We start from the raw sequence: 21,641 nt of genomic DNA on the forward strand, positions 1-21,641 counted from the left end.
TCCTCTCTCCTTCCATTCCCTCCTCCTCCTCTCTCACTTCCTTCCGTTCCCTCCTCCTCCTCTCTTCCTTCCATTCCCTCCTCCTCCTCTCTCACTTCCTTCCATTCCCTCCTCCTTCTCTTCTCTCTCCTTCCATTCCCTCCTCCTCCTCTCTCCTTCCTTTCTCCTCCTCCTTCCTTCCTTCCTCCCTCTCTCTCTCTCTTCCTTCCGTTCCCTCCTCCCTCCTCTCTCCTTCCATTCGTTCCTCCTCCTCCTCTCTTCCTTCCATTCCCTCCTCCTCCTCTCTCTCCTTCCATTCTCCTCCTCCTTCTCTCCTCCTCTCACTTCCTTCCATTCCATTCCTCCTCCTCTCTGCTCCTTCCATTCCCTCCTCCTCCTCCTTCCTTCCTCCTCCTTCCCTTCCATTCCCTCCTCCTCCTCTCTCCTTCCATTCCTTCCTCCCTCCTCCTCTCTCTCCTTCCATTCCCTCCTCCTCCTCTCTCACTTCCTTCCGTTCCCTCCTCCTCCTCTCTCCTTCCATTCCCTCCTCCTCCTCTCTCACTTCCTTCCATTCCCTCCTCCTCCTCTCTCCTTCCATTCCCTCCTCCTCCTCTCTCCTCCTTCCTTCCCTCCTCCTCCTCTCTCCTTCCATTCCCTCTTCTCCTCCTCTCTTCCTTCCATTCCCTCCTCCTCCTCTCTCCTTCCATTCCTCCTCCTCCTCTCTTCCTTCCATTCCCTCCTCCTCCTCTCTCCTTCCATTCCCTCCTCCTCCTCTCTCCTTCCATTCCCTCCTCCTCCTCCTCTCCTCTCTCCTTCCATTCCATTCCTCCTCCTCTCTCCTTCCATTCCCTCCTCCTCCTCTCTCCTTCCATTCCCTCCTCCTCCCTCTCTCCTTCCCATTCTCCTCCTTCCATTCCCTCCTCCTCCTCTCTTCCTTCCATTCCCTCCTCCTCCTCCTCTCTCCTTCCATTCCCTCCTCCTCCTCTCTCCTTCCATTCCCTCCTCCTCCTCTCTCCTTCCATTCCCTCCTCCTCCTCTCTCCTTCCATTCCCTCCTCCTCCTCTCTCCTTCCATTCCCTCCTCCTCCTCTCTCCTTCCATTCCCTCCTCCTCCTCTCTCCTTCCATTCCCTCCTCCTCCTCCTTCTCTGTCTCTTTTTAGCTGTGAAGATTAAGAAGCCTATCCAGACTAAGTTCCGTATGCCAGTGTTTAACTGGGTGGCCCTAAAACCAAGTCAGATCAACGGAACTGTCTTCAACGACATAGACGATGAAAGGATCCTCCAGGTACAAACACACACACACACACACACACACACATACACACACACACACACACACACACACACACACACACACACACACGCATTTGCCTCAGTACAATGTGTGCAACATACACTACATGACCAAACGTATGTGGACACCTGCTCGTTGAACATCTCATTCCAAAATTAATATGGAGTTGGTCCCCATTTGCTGCTATAACAACCTCCACTCTTCTGGGAAGGCTTTCCACTAGATGTTGGAACATTGCTGCTATAACAGCCTCCACTCTTCTGGGAAGGCTTTCCACTAGATGTTGGAACATTGCTGCTATAACAGCCTCCACTCTTCTGGGAAGGCTTTCAACTAGATGTTGGAACATTGCTGCTATAACAGCCTCCACTCTTCTGGGAAGGCTTTCAACTAGATGTTGGAACATTGCTGTGGGGACTTGTTTCCATTCAGCCACAAGAGCATTAGTGAGGTCGGGCACTATTAGTGCACGGGGGCATTGTTATGCTGAAACAGGAAAGGGCCGTCCCCAAACTGTTGCCACAAAGTTGGAAGCACAGAATAGTCTAGAATATCATTGTATGCTGTAGCGTTAAGATTTCCCTTCACTGGAACTAGGGGGTCTAGCCCAAACTTTTATTATTTTTTTTATTTCACCTTTATTTAACCAGGTAGGCTAGTTGAGAACAAGTTCTCATTTGCAACTGCGACCTGGCCAAGATAAAGCGTAGCAGTGTGAACAGACAACACAGAGTTACACATGGAGTAAACAATTAACAAGTCAATAACACAGTAGAAAAAAAAGGGGAGTCTATATACATTGTGTGCAAAAGGAATGAGGGGGTAGGCGAATAATTACAATTTTGCAGATTAACACTGGAGTGATAAATGATCAGATGGTCATGTACAGGTAGAGATATTGGTGTGCAAAAGAGCAGAAAAGTAAATAAATAAAAACAGTATGGGGATGAGGTAGGTGAAAATGGGTGGGCTATTTACCAATAGACTATGTACAGCTGCAGCGATCAGTTAGCTGCTCAGATAGCAGATGTTTGAAGTTGGTGAGGGAGATAAAAGTCTCCAACTTCAGCGATTTTTGCAATTCGTTCCAGTCACAGGCAGCAGAGTACTGGAACGAAAGGCGGCCAAATGAGGTGTTGGCTTTAGGGATGATCAGTGAGATACACCTGCTGGAGCGCGTGCTACGGATGGGTGTTGCCATCGTGACCAGTGAACTGAGATAAGGCGGAGCTTTATCTAGCATGGACTTGTAGATGACCTGGAGCCAGTGGATCTGGCGACGAATATGTAGCGAGGGCCAGCCGACTAGAGCATACAAGTCGCAGTGGAGGGTGGTAAAAGGTGCTTTAGTGACAAAACAAATGGCACTGTGATAAACTGCATCCAGTTTGCTGAGTAGACTGTTGGAAGCAATTTTGTAGATGACATCGCCAAAGTCGAGGATCGGTCGGATAGTCTGTTTTACTAGGGTAAGTTTGGCGGCGTGAGTGAAGGAGGCTTTGTTGCGGAATAGAAAGCCGACTCTTGATTTGATTTTCGATTGGAGATGTTTGACATGAGTCTGGAAGGAGAGTTTACAGTCTAGCCAGACACCTAGGTACTTATAGATGTCCACATATTCAAGGTCGGAACCATCCAGGGTGGTGATGCTGGTCAGGCGTGCGGGTGCAGGCAGCGAACGGTTGAAAAGCATGCATTTGGTTTTACTAGCGTTTAAGAGCAGTTGGAGGCCACGGAAGGAGTGTTGTATGGCATTGAAGCTCGTTTGGAGATTAGATAGCACAGTGTCCAATGACGGGCCGAAAGTATATAGAATGGTGTCGTCTGCGTAGAGGTGGATCAGGGAATCGCCGCAGCAAGACCAACATCATTGATATATACAGAGAAAATAGTCGGCCCGAGAATTGAACCCTGTGGCACCCCCATAGAGACTGCCAGAGGACCGGACAGATTTGACACACTGAACTCTGTCTGCAAAGTAATTGGTGAACCAGGCAAGGCAGTCATCCGAAAAAACGAGGCTACTGAGTCTGCCGATAAGAATCTGGTGATTGACAGAATCGAAACCATGAAAAACAGCCCCAGAATATTATTCCTCCTCCACCAAACTATGCATTGGGGTAGGTAGCGTTCTCCTGGCATCCGCCAAACCCAGACTGCAAGATGGTGAAGCGTGATTCATCACTCCAGAGAATGCGTTTCCACTGATCTGCCACCACTTGGTGGTCCCGTTCTGTGAGCTTGTGTGGCCTACCACTTTGTGGCTGAGCCGTTGTTGCTCCTAGACGTTTCCACTTCACAATAACATCACTTACAGACACCGGGGCAGCTCTAGCAGGGTAGAAATTTGACGAACTGAGTTGTTGGAAAGGTGGCATCTTATGATGGTGCCATGTTGAACATCACTGAGCTCTTCAGTAAGGCCATTCTACTGACAATGTTTGTCTATAGAGATTGCATAGATGTGTGCTAAATTTTATACACCCGTCAACAATGGGTGTGGCTGAAATAGACAAATCCACTCATTTGAAGGTGTGTCAACATACTTTTGTATATATAGTGTATGTGTGTGTGTTCTCTGTCCTCTCCAGGAGCTGAATGTGGAGGAGTTTGAGGAGATGTTTAAGACCAAGGCCCAGGGGCCAGCGGTGGATGTAACTCTGAGCAGGCATAAGGCCCCTCAGAAGGGTCCCAACAGGGTGTCTCTGCTGGAGGCTAACAGAGCCAAGAACCTGGCCATCACCCTCCGCAAGGCTGGCCAGGGGCCCGAACTCATCTGTCGGGCCATCCAGACGTAAGTCACCTCGAACATCTGACCTTTAACTTCTAGACTATATATTACTAATATTATAGCTCTCTGTCTCCCCCTCTTTCTCTCTCTCTCCATTTCTCTGTCTCTCTCTCCTACTCTTTCTCTCCCCCTCTCTCTTCCCTCTCCCCCCCCCCTCTCTCTGTCTCTCTCTCCTACTCTTTCTCTCCCCCTCTCTCTTCCCTCTCCCCCCCCCTCTCTCTGTCTCTCTCTATGTAAGGTGTAAGTGCTTGATGTATCTGAAGTGTATAATGTGTGTACTGGTATATAAACTGTGTGTGTTCTTTATAGGTTTGACATGCGTACTGTGCGTGTGGACTTTGTGGAGTGTCTGATGCGTTTCCTCCCCACTGAGGGCGAGGTGAAGATGCTACGGCAGTACGAGAGGGACAGAAAGCCTGTGGACACACTGAGTGATGAGGACCGCTTCATGTTGCAGTTCAGCCGCATAGAGAGACTGGCCCAACGCATGTCCATCATCACCTTCATGGGCAACTTCCAGGACAACATACAGATGCTCACACCGGTAGACACACACACACACACACACACACACACACACACACACACACACACACACACACACACACACACACACACACACACACACACACACACACACACACACACACACACACACACACACACACACATATATGTATTACTATACTTGTGATGACTTTTTGAGGACCAACAATTGATTCCCATTAAAAGTCCTATTTTCCCTAACCGTAACCCCAAACCTAACCCTAAACCTAACCCCTAATTCTAACCCCTAACCTCTAATTCTAACCCTAAACCTAACCTCTAATTCTAACCCTAAACCTAACTTCTAATTCTAACCCTAAACCTAACCTCTAATTCTAACCCTAAACCTAACCTCTAATTCTAACCCTAAACCTAACCCCTAATTCTAATTCTAACCCTAAACCTAACCCCTAATTCTAACCCCAAACCTAACCTCTAATTCTAACCCTAAACCTAACTTCTAATTCTAACCCTAAACCTAACCTCTAATTCTAACCCTAACCTCTAATTCTAACCCTAAACCTAACCTCTAATTCTAACCCTAAACCGAACCTCTAATTCTAACACTAAACCTAACATCTAATTCTAACCCTAACCTATAATTCTAACCCTAAACCTAACCTCTAATTCTAACCCTAAACCGAACCTCTAATTCTAACACTAAACCTAACCTCTAATTCTAACCCTAACCTCTAATTCTAACCCTAAACCTAACCTCTAATTCTAACCCTAAACCGAACCTCTAATTCTAACACTAAACCTAACATCTAATTCTAACCCTAAACCAAACCTCTAATTCTAACCCTAACCTCTAATTCTAAACCTAACTTCTAATTCTAACCCTAAACCTAACCTCTAATTCTAACCCTAAACCTAACCTCTAATTCTAACCCTAAACCTAATCTCTAATTCTAACCCAAAACCTAACCTCTCATTCTAACCCTTACCTCTAATTCTAACCCTAAACCTAACCTCTAATTCTAACCCTAAACCAAACCTCTAATTCTAACCCTAAACCTAACCTCTAATTCTAACCCTAAACCGAACCTCTAATTCTAACCCTAACCTCTAATTCTAACCCTAAACCTAACCTCTAATTCTAACCCTGAACCTAACCTCTAATTTTAACCCTAACCTCTAATTCTAACCCTAAATCTAACCCCTAATTCTAACCCTAAACCTAACCCATAAGCCTAAAAAAGCCTTTTTCCTTTTTATGACCGGCCAAATGTCCCCACCTGTCCTAATTCTATTTGGTTTACTGTTCTCCTTGGTTTACTGTTCTCCTTGGTTTACTGTTCTCCTTGGTTTACTGTTCTCCTTGGTTTACTGTACTCCTTGGTTTACTGTTCTCCTTGGTTTACTATTCTCCTTGGTTTACTAATCTCCTTGGTTTACTAATCTCCTTGGTTTACTGTTCTCCTTGGTTTACTAATCTCCTTGGTTTACTATTCTCCTTGGTTTACTGTTCTCATTGGTTTACTGTTCTCCTTGGTTTACTGTTCTCCTTGGTTTACTGTTCTCCTTGGTTTACTATTCTCCTTGGTTTACTAATCTCCTTGGTTTACTATTCTCCTTGGTTTACTGTTCTCCTTGGTTTACTGTTCTCCTTGGTTTACTGTTCTCCTTGGTTTACTATTCTCCTTGGTTTACTAATCTCCTTGGTTTACTGTTCTCCTTGGTTTACTGTTCTCATTGGTTTACTGTTCTCCTTGGTTTACTATTCTCCTTGGTTTACTAATCTCCTTGGTTTACTGTTCTCCTTGGTTTACTAATCTCCTTGGTTTACTGTTCTCCTTGGTTTACTAACCTCCTTGGTTTACTATTCTCCTTGGTTTACTGTTCTCATTGGTTTACTGTTCTCCTTGGTTTACTGTTCTCCTTGGTTTACTGTTCTCCTTGGTTTACTGTTCTCCTTGGTTTACTATTCTCCTTGGTTTACTATTCTCCTTGGTTTACTAATCTCCTTGGTTTACTATTCTCCTTGGTTTACTGTTCTCCTTGGTTTACTGTTCTCCTTGGTTTACTGTTCTCCTTGGTTTACTATTCTCCTTGGTTTACTAATCTCCTTGGTTTACTGTTCTCCTTGGTTTACTGTTCTCATTGGTTTACTGTTCTCATTGGTTTACTGTTCTCATTGGTTTACTGTTCTCCTTGGTTTACTGTTCTCCTTGGTTTACTAATCTCATTGGTTTACTGTTCTCCTTGGTTTACTAATCTCATTGGTTTACTATTCTCCTTGGTTTACTGTTCTCCTTGGATTACTGTTCTCCTTGGTTTACTGTTCTCCTTGGTTTACTAATCTCCTTGGTTTACTATTCTCCTTGGTTTACTATTCTCATTGGTTTACTGTTCTCCTTGGTTTACTAATCTCCTTGGTTTACTGTTCTCCTTGGTTTACTGTTCTCATTGGTTTACTGTTCTCCTTGGTTTACTGTTCTCCTTGGTTTACTGTTCTCCTTGGTTTACTGTTCTCCTTGGTTTACTGTTCTCCTTGGTTTACTGTTCTCCTTGGTTTACTGTTCTCCTTGGTTTACTGTTCTCCTTGGTTTACTATTCTCCTTGGTTTACTGTTCTCCTTGGTTTACTGTTCTACTGTTCTCCTTGGTTTACTGTTCTCCTTGGTTTACTGTTCTCCTTGGTTTACTGTTCTCCTTGGTTTACTGTTCTCCTTGGTTTACTAATCTCCTTGGTCCACAAGTAAAATGACAAACACACACACACACACACACACACACACACACACACACACACACACACACACACACACACACACACACACACACACACACACACACACACACACACACACACACACACACACACACACACACACACAGTGATATACTCAGTCTGAACACACATACTGTTACAGGTCCACTCATAACACACATAACATAATAACATTCTATAATAACTGGATTGTTGGTTTGGTTTCTGTCCAAAGCAACTCCACGCAATCATCGCTGCTTCTGTGTCCATCAAGTCCTCCCAGAAACTCAAGAAGATTCTAGAGGTGAGTGTGTTGTCTCTCTCTCTCGCTCTGTCTCACTCTTTTTGTCTCTCTCTCTGTCTCTCTCTCTCTCTCTTTTAGTCTTTCTGTCTCTCTCTCTCTCTCTTTGGTCTATCTCTGTCTGTCTGTCTGTCTGTCTGTCTGTCTGTCTGTCTGTCTGTCTGTCTGTCTGTCTGTCTGTCTGTCTGTCTGTCTGTCTGTCTGTCTGTCTGTCTGTCTGTCTGTCTGTCTGTCTGTCTGTCTGTCTGTCTGTCTGTCTGTCTGTCTGTCTGTCTGTCTGTCTGTCTGTCTGTTTGTCTCTGTCTGTCTGTCTGTCTGTCTGTCTGTCTGTCTGTCTGTCTGTCTGTCTGTCTGTCTGTCTGTCTGTCTGTCTGTCTGTCTGTCTGTCTGTCTGTCTGTCTGTCTGTCTGTCTGTCTGTCTGTCTGTCTGTCTGTCTGTCTGTGTCTGTATCTGTGTCTGTCTCTGTCTCTCTGTCTTTGTCTCTCTGTGTCTGTATCTCTCTCTCTGTCTCTGTATCTCTGTCTCTGTCTTTGTCTCTCTGTCTCTGTCTCAGTATCAGTGTTGTAACTGTGTGTGTGTGTGTGTTTCTCAGATTATCCTGGCTCTGGGGAACTATATGAACAGCAGTAAGAGAGGAGCGGTGTACGGATTCAAGCTGCAAAGTTTAGACCTGGTAAAACACACACACTACCCAACACTCTTTCTAATACTCATTACCCAACACACTATTTATAATACGCACTCTTTCTAATACCTAGTACACACTACCCAACACACTCTTTCTAATACCTATTACACACTACCCAATACACTCTTTCTAATACCTAATACACACTACCCAACACTCCCTTTCTAATACACATTACCCAACACACAATTTTTAATACGCACTACCCAACACACTCTTTCTATTACTTAATACACACTACCCAACACACTCTTTCTAATACCTAATACACACTACACAACACACTATTTCTTATACCTAATACACACTACCCAACACACTCTTTCTAATACCTAGTACACACTACCCAACACACTCTTTCTCATACCTAGTACACATTACCCAACACACTCTTTCTAATACACACTCCCCAACACACTCTTTCTATTACTTAATACACACTACCCAACACACTCTTTCTAATACCTAGTACACACTCCCCAACACACTCTTTCTCATACCTAGTACACACTACCCAACACACTCTTTCTAATACACACTACCCAACACACTATTTTTAATACACACTACCCAACACACTCTTTCTATTACCTAATACACACTACCCAACACACTCTTTCTAATACCTAGTACACATTACCCAACACACTCTTTCTAATACACACTCCCCAACACACTCTTTCTATTACTTAATACACACTACCCAACACACTCTTTCTATTACCCAGTACACACTACCCAACACACTCTGTCTTATACCTAATACACACTACCCAACACACTCTTTCTAATACACACTACCCTACACACTCTTTCTTATACCTAATACACACTACCCTACACACTCTTTCTAATACCCAGTACACACTACCCAACACACTCTTTCTTATACCTAATACACATTACCCAACACACGATTTTAATACACACTACCCAACACACTCTTTCTTATATGTAATACCAACCTTCTGATTCTAACACACACTACCTAATATACATATGTTGTGATCCGTAACACACACATAATGAGCTTGATTTACACTTTTGAATGTCAAATACACACCAGGAGGTAATGTGTGTTTTCCTCCCAGCTGCTGGAGACTAAGACTACCGACAGAAAGCAGACCCTGCTGCATTACATAGCCAACGTGGTGAGAGAGAAATACCCCGGAGTCGCTCTGTTCTACAATGAGCTGCACTACGTAGAGAAAGCTGCCGCAGGTGAGTGTGTGTCTGTTTTATCTTGGTGTGTGTCACAGTTATCTTCCTCTGCAGAACGTGGTGTGTGATATTAAGGAACTAACCTATTATATTTGTGTGTGTGTGTGTGTCAGTGTCCCTGGAGAACGTGGTGTGTGACGTGAAGGAGTGTCAGCGTGGTATGGATCTGTCGTGGAGGGAGTACAGCATGCATGGCCACAACCCACTCCTCAAAGACTTCATCAGCAAACACGAGACTCGCCTGCAGAAACTACAGGAGGACGCACACATCGCACAGGCAAGAAAACACACATTCACACACACACACATTCACACACACGCACGAACACACACAGGTACCTCAGATACATCAAAGTGTTATATGACCGTGGTAACCACGGTCCTTCATAGTCCTGTTTTCTGATCCTGGTTGTGTTATGGTTCTCAGGATGCATTTGACGATGCAGTGAAGCACTTTGGGGATAGCTCTAAGACCATGCCTCCCTCTGTCTTCTTCCCTGTGTTTGTACGATTCATCAAAGCCTACAGGGTGAGCAGAATGTGTGTGTTTGTGTGCGGTCGTGCATAGCTACAGTATACACAAAGACGCGAGTCAAAGTTGAACTTAATGTGTGTGTGTGTGTGTGTGTGTGTGTGTGTGTGTGTGTGTGTGTGTGTGTGTGTGTGTGTGTGTGTGTGTGTGTGTGTGTGTGTGTGTGTGTGTGTGTGTGTGTGTGTGTGTGTGTGTGTGTGTGTGTGTGTAGCTGGCGGAGGAGGAGAATGAGCAGAGGAGGAGGCAAGAGCAGGCGCTGATGGAGAAGCTGGAGCAGGAGGAGCTGCAACAGGAGCAGGAGGCGCCTAAGGTACAGCCCCGTTACCATGGAGACAGGCCTGCCGGTCTGTCGCCATGGATATGACAGTATCACCTTGACTTCACAGATCCAGTGTCTGTTCTGTGGAAAGGAAGGACTGATGTTTTCTCGTTCCCTCTCTTTATCGCTCCCCATCTTTCCTTCTCTACTCCTCACACATACATTGATTCACCAACACATATCTACTTTATTTCTACCTCTCTCTCACACACACACACACACACACACACACACACACACACACACACACACACACACACACACACACACACACACACACACACACACACACACACACACACACACACACACACACACACACACACACACACACAGTCCCCGTCCAACCGTCCAAAGCAGCGGCAGCAGGAGTCCCTGATCACAGAACTGAGGAGGCGACAGGGCGGTAAAGACAGCAGACATGTCTACGAGGGCAAAGATGGAGCTATAGAGGACATCATTACAGGTACGCCCACACACACTCACACTCACACACACACACTGTAGTTTAGTGCTGTGTTTTTATTGGCTGTTTTTTGTCTGCAGTGCTGAAGACCGTCCCTTTCACTGCCAGGACGGCCAAACGCAGCTCTCGCTTCTTCTGTGATCCCACCCACACTGAATAACACTGCTAAACTCTCAGAGAGAGATAGAGAGATACTGTTGGAGAGAGATATACAGGGTAGAGGGGAGGGAGAGGGGTGAGGGAAAGCTAGGTGGGAGAGATAAAGGGGAATAACAATGAGATAGAGAGAGGAGAGAAGCGTGGGGAAAATGAGAGGCAGTTAGAGAGAGAGAGGGGAGGGAGGGGTGAGAGAGAGAGAGATTGACCCGGTCTCAGAAGTAGTGACTCTACCAGAGAGAAGCTGAACTCTGAACTCTATAGCAAGACAGACATCAAGATTACCTGTGACCTCACCTGTCTGGTCTGACATCACTGCCCCCACCCCCATCCCCTCTATGTTACTTTCACATGTTTGATGAGCTTCTTCGCTGATTATAACTGTTTATAACCCTCCCATAACCCTGGACTGTAGCCCTGGAATCAACCTGCAACCCACCATGCACTTTGACTTTCTGCCCTCTAAACCCGAAGACTGTTGAAGGGGGTCGGGTAGAGGGAGGAACTTGATACGCGATGAAAGTGACTGGACATTAAGTAGCAACACAGTCTGGTCATTTAATAGCGACATAGCATTTCCAGTTGATCAGTTAATAGCAGACATGACAAGAAAAACAGAACAGCAAAAATAAACAGTTGTTTTTTGTCCAATTAGTATTAGTGATGTACAGTATGTGTCTCTAAAGCTGTGTGATGATGTCAGCAAATGACATGATCGCTGTCATAGGATATTGAGAAGGGAGGGGGAGAAGTTTGAAGAGTTTCTTCTTGTTGAACATTCCAACCAATTCTAATTGATAACGACATCACAAAGGGTTCTTGACCCACTCCTATCCAGCTGTAAGGTGCCAGAATTGAACACTGAGAATAGTGTTCGAAAAGCTCACTCCTACAAGGTTCCCTCTTCTCCGTATGCTGCTGTGTGACAGTGAAACGTGTACAGCGCTCGCTACGTTCACTACATTGACTATGTTTACTATTTACTACCTTTAATACCTTTAACCTCCAACAGGGTTTTTTCAAAGCTCAGGCCCTCCAGTTCCTCAGTCCTGCTGGTTTTCCTTTCTCCCTGGCACTTGATTGATCGTTTAATGTTACTGCTAATGATTGGCTGCAGAGTGCACACACACCTGGTTTCCCAGGTAGAAATCAGTCTCTGATTAAAAGAGAAGTATGAAAACCAGTAGACACTGTGGCCCTCGAGGACAGGAGTTGATACCCCACACTACCCTAAAATAAAGGTCCCTGTCTTATCCTTGCCTGACCATCCAAAAGTCCCAGTCTGTTTCTGCTTTATAGCCAACTGACTCCTTTGTTGTGATCTTGTCAAGGTGAAGGTAAAGGATGTAGTGTTCTTGAATGCAGAAAGTCTGGCACCTAGGCTACTACACCACCCATGATCTTTCCTGGCTCATGGAACAACTTTTACGGAGACTTGAGAGGGATCGCTCCATTTCATAAAAAAATCATTCAAAAATGTAACTGCAAAAAACAACAACAGCACAATACTTTTCTACTGTGTATATATATTTTTTAGGGAATCCTGCTTGTTGCTTTTATCCCTCACTCCCAACCCTGCTGTTTGTCAATGTTGATGTTCATTCTTAACCTGCACTCGTTGTGTAAATAAACTGTATCCAGTCAGACTGTGTCTCTCTGTGTGTGTACACTGGAAGACCCTCACTGGTAACATTGAACATATATTTAATATATCATAACATTTATTTCCATAGTAAGATTTACATTAATCCAACAACACAATATATTGTTTGTATCACATATTCCCAGGAAACACACAAAAATGCTAATGGTAATAAAACAATCGTTGGTGTTAAATTGTATCATGTCGTCTCCATGGTGACACCGAATTCAGCGTCGTCAGACCAACATTTAGAGAGGAGAGGGGGGGGCTACATTTGAGTGACATTTGCTTCATTCAATCGATAAACTGGAAATTACGACATCAGCTTACATCCGCCAATAACATTCATTGGATGTTTGGCAGCGATGTTTTCATTGGTCACGACGTTACTTCCCGTTTCAAACAAAACCCGCCGGTTCCTGTTTATGCTAGCGCCAGTAAAAAAAAAGAAGCTAATAATAACTGTAACAAAAGCTTTAACGTGACAACATCAACTAGTTTCGCTCTAGATAGTCAGTCAGAAAATGCTTCAGACATTTTGTGCACTCAAAGTTAGTGCAGTTTGCAGATAGTTGATTAGGGCTACTCTTGGAAAGAATTGGTTAGCTACCATCGTTGTTCTTCCTTCGATTTGGACAGCAGTTGACTGGCCAGCTATGCCAAAGCAAGGGCTTGCTAGACACAAGGTAAGACACCTCAGCTATTCACAATGTGCCTGCGAACTGGTTCTTAGCCGTCTTGATAATGAATGTAATTAGCCTCATATGGCGGTGTCTAGCTTTTCCCCCTAGCCTCTCAGGGAAAGGACACCATTTTAGATCGTATTCAGATTCAGCCCCTGTTTTTGACTGACAGGTGATATCCTCTGGAAGACTGACTGGTGGGAGGGGCCAGGGCTCAAAGAAGAGGTAAGGCGTTTATCCCCGGGGTCTTCAACGAGGTCTGGAGGACCGCACTGAAATATTTCCTCGCCGCCAAAAATGTGCAAAAAATAGTCATCTGTCCATCGTTTTTGGAGTTTTCAAGGCTCTCTGACTGTCAAGCTTTCATTTCGGTTATTATTAGCGAGCAGATTGGCATTTGTTGTCATGAATCTTGCCCTGGAGGCAGCTCTGTAGAGTGGCATAAACATCTGATTTTAACCTAAACTTAACCACACTACTAAACCCAATGCCTAACCCTAACCTTAAATTAAGACCAAAAAGCACATTTTTGTTTCATTAATTTTTACAATGTAGCAGATTTGGACTTTGCAGCTGGCCCATCTAGCAGAAAAAGCTCCATTCTGTCTCCAGGGAATGAGTCATGACAATAAACATCAACCTATTAGTGAACTGGGCACAGTCAAGAAACTTGATGTAGGTCCAATATCATTTATTTTTGTCAGTTTAAAGTATATTGAGTTTGTCTGTCCCCCGAGGTAAGAGAACACACAGGACTGATAAGTCACATCCCTGTTGCAGAGTGTCATTATATCCATTCAGTGTCACTCTGTTCTGTAGGGGAGCAGGGCGTCCACTAGTCACTTCTACTGAGCCGGCTTATTCCCTCTACTCCACAGACTCAGAGGACCAGGTAATAACACATCCATAAACAGTCAGTAGCAACGTTAATAACAAGCCTATTTGTGTAATGTATTAATAAGAGTTATAATCACCTAACAGTGATTATATGGTAAGTTGGTTTGCATCTGTGCTCTTTCTAAGGTGACAACCATTCACCAGGGTCTGGATCAGTGTGCTGCGCTGCTCAATGTCATTCTCCAGGCAGAGACGGCAGGTACCAGTCAACAACTTACTCTGTTTCTACAGAACCTTTACATGTCTAGTTGAAATTATTGACCAAAGTGTTTGCATTGTGTGATAGAGGCCAAGCCGATCTCCGTCAGGGGAGCAGGGAAGACTCGAGCCGCCAAATCCCGACCGCTGTGCACTCTGGGAAATGAGAGGGTAGACATAGAGAGGAGGAAGCAGACAAAGAGACCTGTCACTCAGACTGCTAAAAAAACAGGTGGGACCTGTGTGTGTCTCTGTGTGTGTCTCTGTGTGTGTCTCTGTGTGTGTCTCTGTGTGTGTGTGTGTGTGTGTGTCTCTGTGTGTCTCTGTGTGTGCGTGTGTGTTGGTGTGCAAAAATTGATAACTCTCTCTGCTCCAGTTCCCGTGCAGAAGACGATCCTGTCATCCCTGTCGTATCCTGGGATGAGGAACAAAGTTCAGAGTTTGGCCGGAATGTCAGAGCCGGCGTCAGATGCTCGGTTTAACTGTCGCCTGACCACCTCCACCCCCACCCTGAGTCCCCAAAGACTCCCCGAACAACACACTCCCCCAGGCCCCTCAGTCCCTATAGCCCAGTCTGGAGGCTCCATCATTGGGGTGGCATCAGTCCACCTGGGGGCTCTACCTCCACAGCTCCGTTAGCTTCTCCTGGAGCTGTAGCTACGTCTCTACCCACAGCCCCTCTCACAGGCCCAGTGCTCTCTCTCCTCGCAGCCCAGCCAGGAGGCTTCATCTCTGGGGTTGGAGGTTCGGCTGCCCAGGGGAGCTCCAGGTCCTGTAGCCTCGAGGTCCTCGGTGCTCCTTCTGTGGAGAGGCTAGCCCTGTCTGCCCCCCTGCCCTCTGACAGCTCTGTGTCTGGAGAAAGTGGACATCCAATCTCATCTTCCTGCTCTCTCTCTTGTCAGGGACCACCAGTACTCTTCTCTGAAATTAATTCTCACCCCCAGCCTCACCCCCAACCTCACCTCCTTGCCAACACTCAACCACAGTCTGCCCCAGATGCTCCATCCCTGGGCAGGGGGGGCCAGCTGGTTTCTACCCAGGATGGAGGGACCATAGCCAGGCAGGCTTGCGGCCACATGGAGGGTAACGCTGGAGAGGAGGAAGAGGAGTGTCCAGTGAGAGACACCAGCGCCCAGACCTGCTTTAACATACAAACACACACCCAGCTGGCATACACACACCCACACACACACATAGATCCAGTCCCTGTACAGGCATACTTACAACACACACATCCAGGTGTGGCTCCCAACCACACACACTCGTACACACGCATGCCGCTGGCGCTGGGCTCTAAGGGCTGTAGTCCAGAGGGAACCGCTCGGCAGGTGATGACTGTTCAGTACCTCCTTGGAGAGTTGAAGGCTCTGCTCGCTGGCCAAGGTAATCAATCAATCAACCTGTCAAAAATAATCAGTCAACTCATCAATCAGTCAAAATGACTATTTAATCAAATGTTAATCAAATTCAATCTCCACCACTCTCTCTCTTCCCTCTCTTCCCTCTCTTCCCTCCCTCCTCCCCCTCCTCTGTAGACAGTGTAGCAGAGCGTCTGATGTGTGAGCTGGAGCAGACAGTGTCTCTACTTCCTGTCATGGTGGGCAGTTCTAACATCCAGGCTGAGATTGCTCTGGTCCTGCAACCTCTACGCAGTGAGAACGCACTGCTACGCAGGTCAGCACCATCACCCAGGTGTGTGTGTGTGTGTGTGTGTGTGTGTGTGTGTGTGTGTGTGTGTGTGTGTGTGTGTGTGTGTGTGTGTGTGTGTGTGTGTGTGTGTGTGTGTGTTTCATACAGAAGATTGATCACTTTAACGTGTGTGTTCAGGCGTCTGAGGATAGTGAACCAACAGTTGCAGGAGAGAGAGCGAGCAGAGAGGGAGGCCAGAGATGTCCACTGTGACACTGACGGTAAGATAAACTGCCCGGCCCTCTTCCAACTGTCTATCAGTGAGAGGTTATTATCGTGTGTCTGTATGTCTGAGTATCTAACCTCCTCTGTCTCTTAGTGTCACCTGTCTAACCTCCTCTGTCTCTTAGTGTCGCCTGTCTAACCTCCTCTGTCTCTTAGTGTCGCCTGTCTAACCTCCTCTGTCTCTTAGTGTCGCCTGTCTAACCTCCTCTGTCTCTTAGTGTCGCTCCTCTGTCTCTAACCTCTAACCCTCTGTCTCTTAGTGTCGCCTGTCTAACCTCCTCTGTCTCTTAGTGTCGCCTGTCTAACCTCCTCTGTCTCTTAGTGTCGCCTGTCTAACCTCCTCTGTCTCTTAGTGTCGCCTGTCTAACCTCCTCTGTCTCTTAGTGTCGCCTGTCTAACCTCCTCTGTCTCTTAGTGTCGCCTGTCTAACCTCCTCTGTCTCTTAGTGTCGCCTGTCTAACCTCCTCTGTCTCTTAGTGTCGCCTGTCTGACCTCCTCTGTCTCTTAGTGTCGCCTGTCTGACCTCCTCTGTCTCTTAGTGTCGCCTGTCTGACCTCCTCTGTCTCTTAGTGTCGCCTGTCTAATCTCCTCTGTCTCTTAGTGTCGCCTGTCTGACCTCCTCTGTCTCTTAGTGTCGCCTGTCTGACCTCCTCTGTCTCTTAGTGTCGCCTGTCTGACCTCCTCTGTCTCTTAGTGTCGGCTCTGCAGTCGGAGCTCCACGATGCTCACACAAGCCTGCAAGAGCTGCAGCGTGGCAACACTGAGCTACGGCAAGCCCTGGTGGACACACAGAGCCAGCTGCAGCAGAGTGAGGCGGAGTGCAGTCGTATCAGTAAAGGTAATAGATGAGGGGGGAACGGAAAGGATCTCTGAGGTATCTGTGTGTATTATCTAATAAATGTATATAAGTGTGTCTGTGTGTGTGTGTCTGTGTGTAGACGTGCAGTCTGCTCTGGGTGAGGTGCAGGGCTGTAACCGCAGGCTGCAGGAGTGTCAGAAGGAGAATGCTGCACTGGTCCTCAACACCCAGAAGAGGGAGACAGAGATCCACACACTACAGGAGCACCTCAGGTGTGTGTGTGTGTGTGTGTGTGTGTGTGTGTGTGTGTGTGTGTGTGTGTGTGTGTGTGTGTGTGTGTGTGTGTGTGTGTGTGTGTGTGTGTGTGTGTGTGTGTGTGTGTGTGTGTGTGTGTGTGTGTGTGTGTGTGTGTGTGTGTGTGTGTGTGTAGTTTCTAAAAATGTATTCGATTTTTTAATTTTTTACTGACAATCTTTCTCTCTCGACCTGTCGTCTGTCTGTTTCTCGCTCTCTCTGTATTTTCCTCCCGGTCTTTCTTTATACCCTTCTCTCTCAACCTGTCTCTCTCAGAGCTCTACAGGTCCCTGTCACTGAGTCTCCTGCTGTGACTGACATCCCTACGTCCCGCCTCCCTCTCACGAAACGAGCTCTGGACCAATACCAGGACCAGCAGGGTCCGTCAGACCACCCAGTCAGCCAATACCTGTGGTCGTTGGAACAGAAGGGGTGTGGTTCTGTCTCCCTGCCCTGTAAAGGCCCTGAGTGCAACTACACACACCAGCAGGACTTCAGTGTGTGTACACCAGCTGGTCAGAGTGTGTGTGCTTCTGCGGATCAGGAAGTGGGTCTGTGTGTGGCTCTGGAAAGAAAAGCCACCCCACCTTTGGCCTTCGCCCCACTGAGAGAGACTGTGAGGTCACCACTTCCTGTTGAGGGGTTACCGCTTCCTGTGATGTCACAGAGAGGAGGGGGGTCACCACTTACTGTGATGATGTCACAGAGAGGAGGAGGACCACAGGGTCTTCAGAGCCTTAGTGTTGCCCTCGAGAGTTTCCCTCAATTAAAAAGCCTATTATCTAATATCCACCAATCAAACGGACTCTGCTCTAATGGCGCTGGACACTCTGACCTGTCCCAGAGTCACCGGCGCCGTCTGGACATGGATATGGCATCACCGGGCAAGGGGCGGAACTCTTCGCTTGACTCCACTGGCCTCTCCTTATGTGAGGTCAGATCCTTGGCTTCTGATTGGAGTGCAGGGTCAAGCTCGACCTTTGACACGCGTGACGAACAGGAGTTCCGTAACGGGCTGGCCGCTCTGGATGCCAGCATTGCCAGCTTGCAGAGAACTATAAAGCAGGACCTTAAGCGATGAGACAGACACACACAGCGAGGTAGTCTGAATCTATTCCAATGTAATAAAATAACCAATGTCTTTTTTTAGGTTTCTTTTTAATTGTACTTTATTTGAATGAAATGGCAAATGAAATAGTTGTTCTTTTTTCGTTAGTATTTATTCTTGACTTTAAAGACGGGTTACCTGAGAACTTCAGGAAAACGAAGCACACGCTTCAATGGGGCAGAAGGCCATATGTTGTGATTCTGGATGGCCAGACAGCTAGCAACAGTGACAAGAAACTGCCATGTGTTGTGATTCTGGATGGCCAGACAGCTAGCAACAATGACAAGAAACTGCCATGTGTTGTGATTCTGGATGGCAACAATGACAAGAAACTGCCATGTGTTGTGGTTCTGGATGGCCAGACAGCTAGCAACAATGACAAGAAACTGCCATGTGTTGTGATTCTGGATGGCCAGACAGCTAGCAACAATGACAAGAAACTGCCATGTGTTGTGATTCTGGATGGCCAGACAGCTAGCAACAATGACAAGAAACTGCCATGTGTTGTGATTCTGGATGGCCAGACAGCTAGCAACAATGACAAGAAACTGCCATGTGTTGTGATTCTGGATGGCCAGACAGCTAGCAACAATGACAAGAAACTGCCATGTGTTGTGATTCTGGATGGCCAGACAGCTAGCAACAATGACAAGAAACTGCCATGTGTTGTGATTCTGGATGGCCAGACAGCTAGCAACAATGACAAGAAACTGCCATGTGTTGTGGTTCTGGATGGCCAGACAGCTAGCAACAATGACAAGAAACTGCCATGTGTTGTGATTCTGGATGGCCAGACAGCTAGCAACAATGACAAGAAACTGCCATGTGTTGGGATTCTGGATGGCCAGACAGCTAGCAACAATGACACGATGCCATGTGGGAAATCGTAAGCGGCTCATTTTAGCTCGTTGTATTTGTTTTTATATCATGTTTTGACTGATGTCACGTCAATGCTAGTATGGTTAAAACCCCCTAGCTAGCTAACCAACAACTGTAATGGTGGATTTGAGAGACAAGTGCTCATTGTACAACTTCATTTATGTTTTCAATAAACATTGGAGAAGAAATATAGTTGACATGTTATCAACAATCTATGCCAACCCCTATCTCTTTTGCCCCATAGCTGAGCACTTGTCGGTTTTTGATGCTTAACAACCAACCCATCATTTGAATTAAGGGAGAAGGAAAATATGATGTATTGAAAACAATGTTCTCCCTCCTACAATGAGTCAGGGTTTAATAACACTGATACCTAAAGCCTAAAAAACAAGTTCTGCTCATCCATAACTGGTGTCCATTTCTAACAATATCAGACTTGTATTAGACATACTTGACTACTCAGACCTAATAACCGAGGAGAGCTTCATATTATTTTTAGATTTTTATAAAGTATTTGACACAGTTGAGCATCAGTTCCTCTTCCACTCCCTTGAGAAATGTGGCTTTGGGGATTTGTTCTGTAAGGCTATTAAGACTATACGAATGGTAACAGCTATATCAAACTGAAACATGGCACCTCACCTAGATTTGAGTTAAAGAGAGGAATTATGCAAGGTTGTCCGATCTCACCGTATCTATTTTATTAATCACCCAACTTCTTACAAATTCTTTAAATAATAGTCCTGTACAAGTTATTTCCACAGCTGGTAAAGAAATGATGATAAGCCAGCTGGCTGATGATACTACACTTTTTCTGAAAGACGCTAGTCAGATTTCTATATCGATCAATGTATATCTTAACATTAATAAATGTGAACTCATGGCTGTTAAAGATTGTGACACCTTCATATTATGGTATTCCAGTGAAAGAAGAACATCCATATTTAGGCATAACCATTACTAAGGATCAGAAGTATGGAGGCTTACTCAATTTGAACCCTCTTGTTAAAAAAAAAACAAAAGAAGCTAAATCAATGGCTACAGAGGGACTTATCCTTAAAAGGAAGAGTCCTACCCATTACATTAGAAACCGTACCCATTACATTAGGAAAACTGTTGTAATGAAGACTTATGAGTACGGTGGGCTGAATTTTCGAGACTTTGCTACCTTAATGAAAACTTCTTCGGGATCAGTGTTCCTTCCACGGGACGGTTAAGCTAATGTAGGCTAATGCGATTAGGATGAGGTTGTAAGTAACAAGAACATTTCACAGGACATAGACATATCTGATATTGGCAGAAAGCTTAAATTCTTATTAATCTATCTGCACTGTCCAATTTACAGTAGCTATAACAGTGAAAGAATACCATGCTATTGTTTTAGGAGAGTGCATAATTTTTAACATAAAAAGTTAATAAACAAATTAGGCATATTTGGGCAGAAATGCAATGGCTCGTTGGATCAGTCTAAAACGTTGCCATCTAGTGGCCAAAATATATATTGCACCTGGACTGGATTAATACATTATGGCCTTTCTCTTGCATTTCAAAGATAATGGTAGAAGAAAAATACAGAAGAATGGTTGTTTTTTTCTTTGTATTATCTTTCACCAGGTCTATTGTGTTATATTCTCCTACATCCCTTACACATTTACACAAACTTCAAAGTGTTTCCTTTCAAATGGTACCAATAATATGCATGTCCTTGCTTCAGGGCCTGAGCTACAGGCAGTTAGATTGGAGTATGTCATTTCAGGAGAAAATTGAAAAAAAGGGGCGGATCCTTAAATAATACTTTTAAGATCAATTGGATATAACAATTCATAAGAAGTTACACTTCCATGTGGAACTTTATTCCTCATCATGTCTTCTCTACTTTTGGTAGCCTTAGCTTCATGTTGGTTTGCATTTATAATATTTACAAAGTTCCAGTGAAACTCTGCAGGTCGGCAGGTTTTCTTCTTATGGTCCTTAATTTATAAGCATACATTTTCTCCACACAGATATTATACATGGAATAGTCGGGATGGATATATTGTATAAAAATACTTCTTTGTTTTTAGAATATTGGTTCCGAAATAATATCCTATTGGTGAGACAACTTGTAAATGCAGAGGGTATTTTACTTAATTCTAAGGAATTCTTATCACTTTACAAAATCCCTGTAACACCTAAAGATTTTGCAATTGTTTTAGATGCCGTTCCTCGGGGTTGCTTTATC

At 45.2% G+C, this 21,641-nt stretch overlaps 2 protein-coding genes across 3 annotated transcripts in view; both read left to right on the plus strand.

Moving 5' to 3' along the window:
• LOC124018939 (formin-like protein 2) overlaps positions 1 to 11,132 on the plus strand; it is a 46,541-nt gene extending 35,409 nt beyond the window's left edge. For both annotated transcript variants that reach the window (XM_046334265.1, XM_046334266.1), the window contains 11 exons: positions 1,140 to 1,264; positions 3,865 to 4,067; positions 4,374 to 4,608; positions 7,558 to 7,626; positions 8,217 to 8,297; positions 9,404 to 9,533; positions 9,647 to 9,810; positions 9,961 to 10,062; positions 10,277 to 10,375; positions 10,721 to 10,850; positions 10,931 to 11,132. In XM_046334265.1, the coding sequence (XP_046190221.1) occupies positions 1,140 to 1,264; positions 3,865 to 4,067; positions 4,374 to 4,608; positions 7,558 to 7,626; positions 8,217 to 8,297; positions 9,404 to 9,533; positions 9,647 to 9,810; positions 9,961 to 10,062; positions 10,277 to 10,375; positions 10,721 to 10,850; positions 10,931 to 11,010 (1,418 nt within the window). In that variant the 3' untranslated portion in view covers positions 11,011 to 11,132. The remainder of the gene's footprint in view (positions 1 to 1,139; positions 1,265 to 3,864; positions 4,068 to 4,373; positions 4,609 to 7,557; positions 7,627 to 8,216; positions 8,298 to 9,403; positions 9,534 to 9,646; positions 9,811 to 9,960; positions 10,063 to 10,276; positions 10,376 to 10,720; positions 10,851 to 10,930) is intronic.
• Positions 11,133 to 13,043: 1,911 nt separating this feature from the next.
• Positions 13,044 to 18,852, plus strand: LOC124018917 (coiled-coil domain-containing protein 14-like). Its single transcript, XM_046334246.1, has 12 exons — positions 13,044 to 13,334; positions 13,504 to 13,556; positions 14,151 to 14,223; positions 14,355 to 14,427; positions 14,515 to 14,658; positions 14,803 to 14,998; positions 15,031 to 15,809; positions 15,962 to 16,100; positions 16,254 to 16,336; positions 17,035 to 17,178; positions 17,279 to 17,411; positions 17,710 to 18,852. The coding sequence occupies exons 1-12, from the start codon at positions 13,305 to 13,307 to the stop codon at positions 18,512 to 18,514; spliced, it is 2,652 nt and encodes an 883-aa protein (XP_046190202.1). The 5' UTR covers positions 13,044 to 13,304; the 3' UTR covers positions 18,515 to 18,852.
• Positions 18,853 to 21,641: the final 2,789 nt, after the last annotated feature.

Source organism: Oncorhynchus gorbuscha, unplaced genomic scaffold (genome assembly GCF_021184085.1).
Source record: "Oncorhynchus gorbuscha isolate QuinsamMale2020 ecotype Even-year unplaced genomic scaffold, OgorEven_v1.0 Un_scaffold_590, whole genome shotgun sequence".
NCBI classification, from domain to species: Eukaryota; Metazoa; Chordata; class Actinopteri; order Salmoniformes; family Salmonidae; genus Oncorhynchus; species Oncorhynchus gorbuscha.

Excerpts from the sequence above, each read along its gene's own strand:
- LOC124018917 (XM_046334246.1), top strand. The coding sequence starts at position 13,305 with ATGCCAAAGCAAGGGCTTGCTAGACACAAG. Across the intron at positions 14,428-14,514 it reads TCTCCAGGCAGAGACGGCAG|AGGCCAAGCCGATCTCCGTC; the intron begins GTACCAGTCAAC and ends ATTGTGTGATAG. Across the intron at positions 16,101-16,253 it reads GAGAACGCACTGCTACGCAG|GCGTCTGAGGATAGTGAACC; the intron begins GTCAGCACCATC and ends GTGTGTGTTCAG.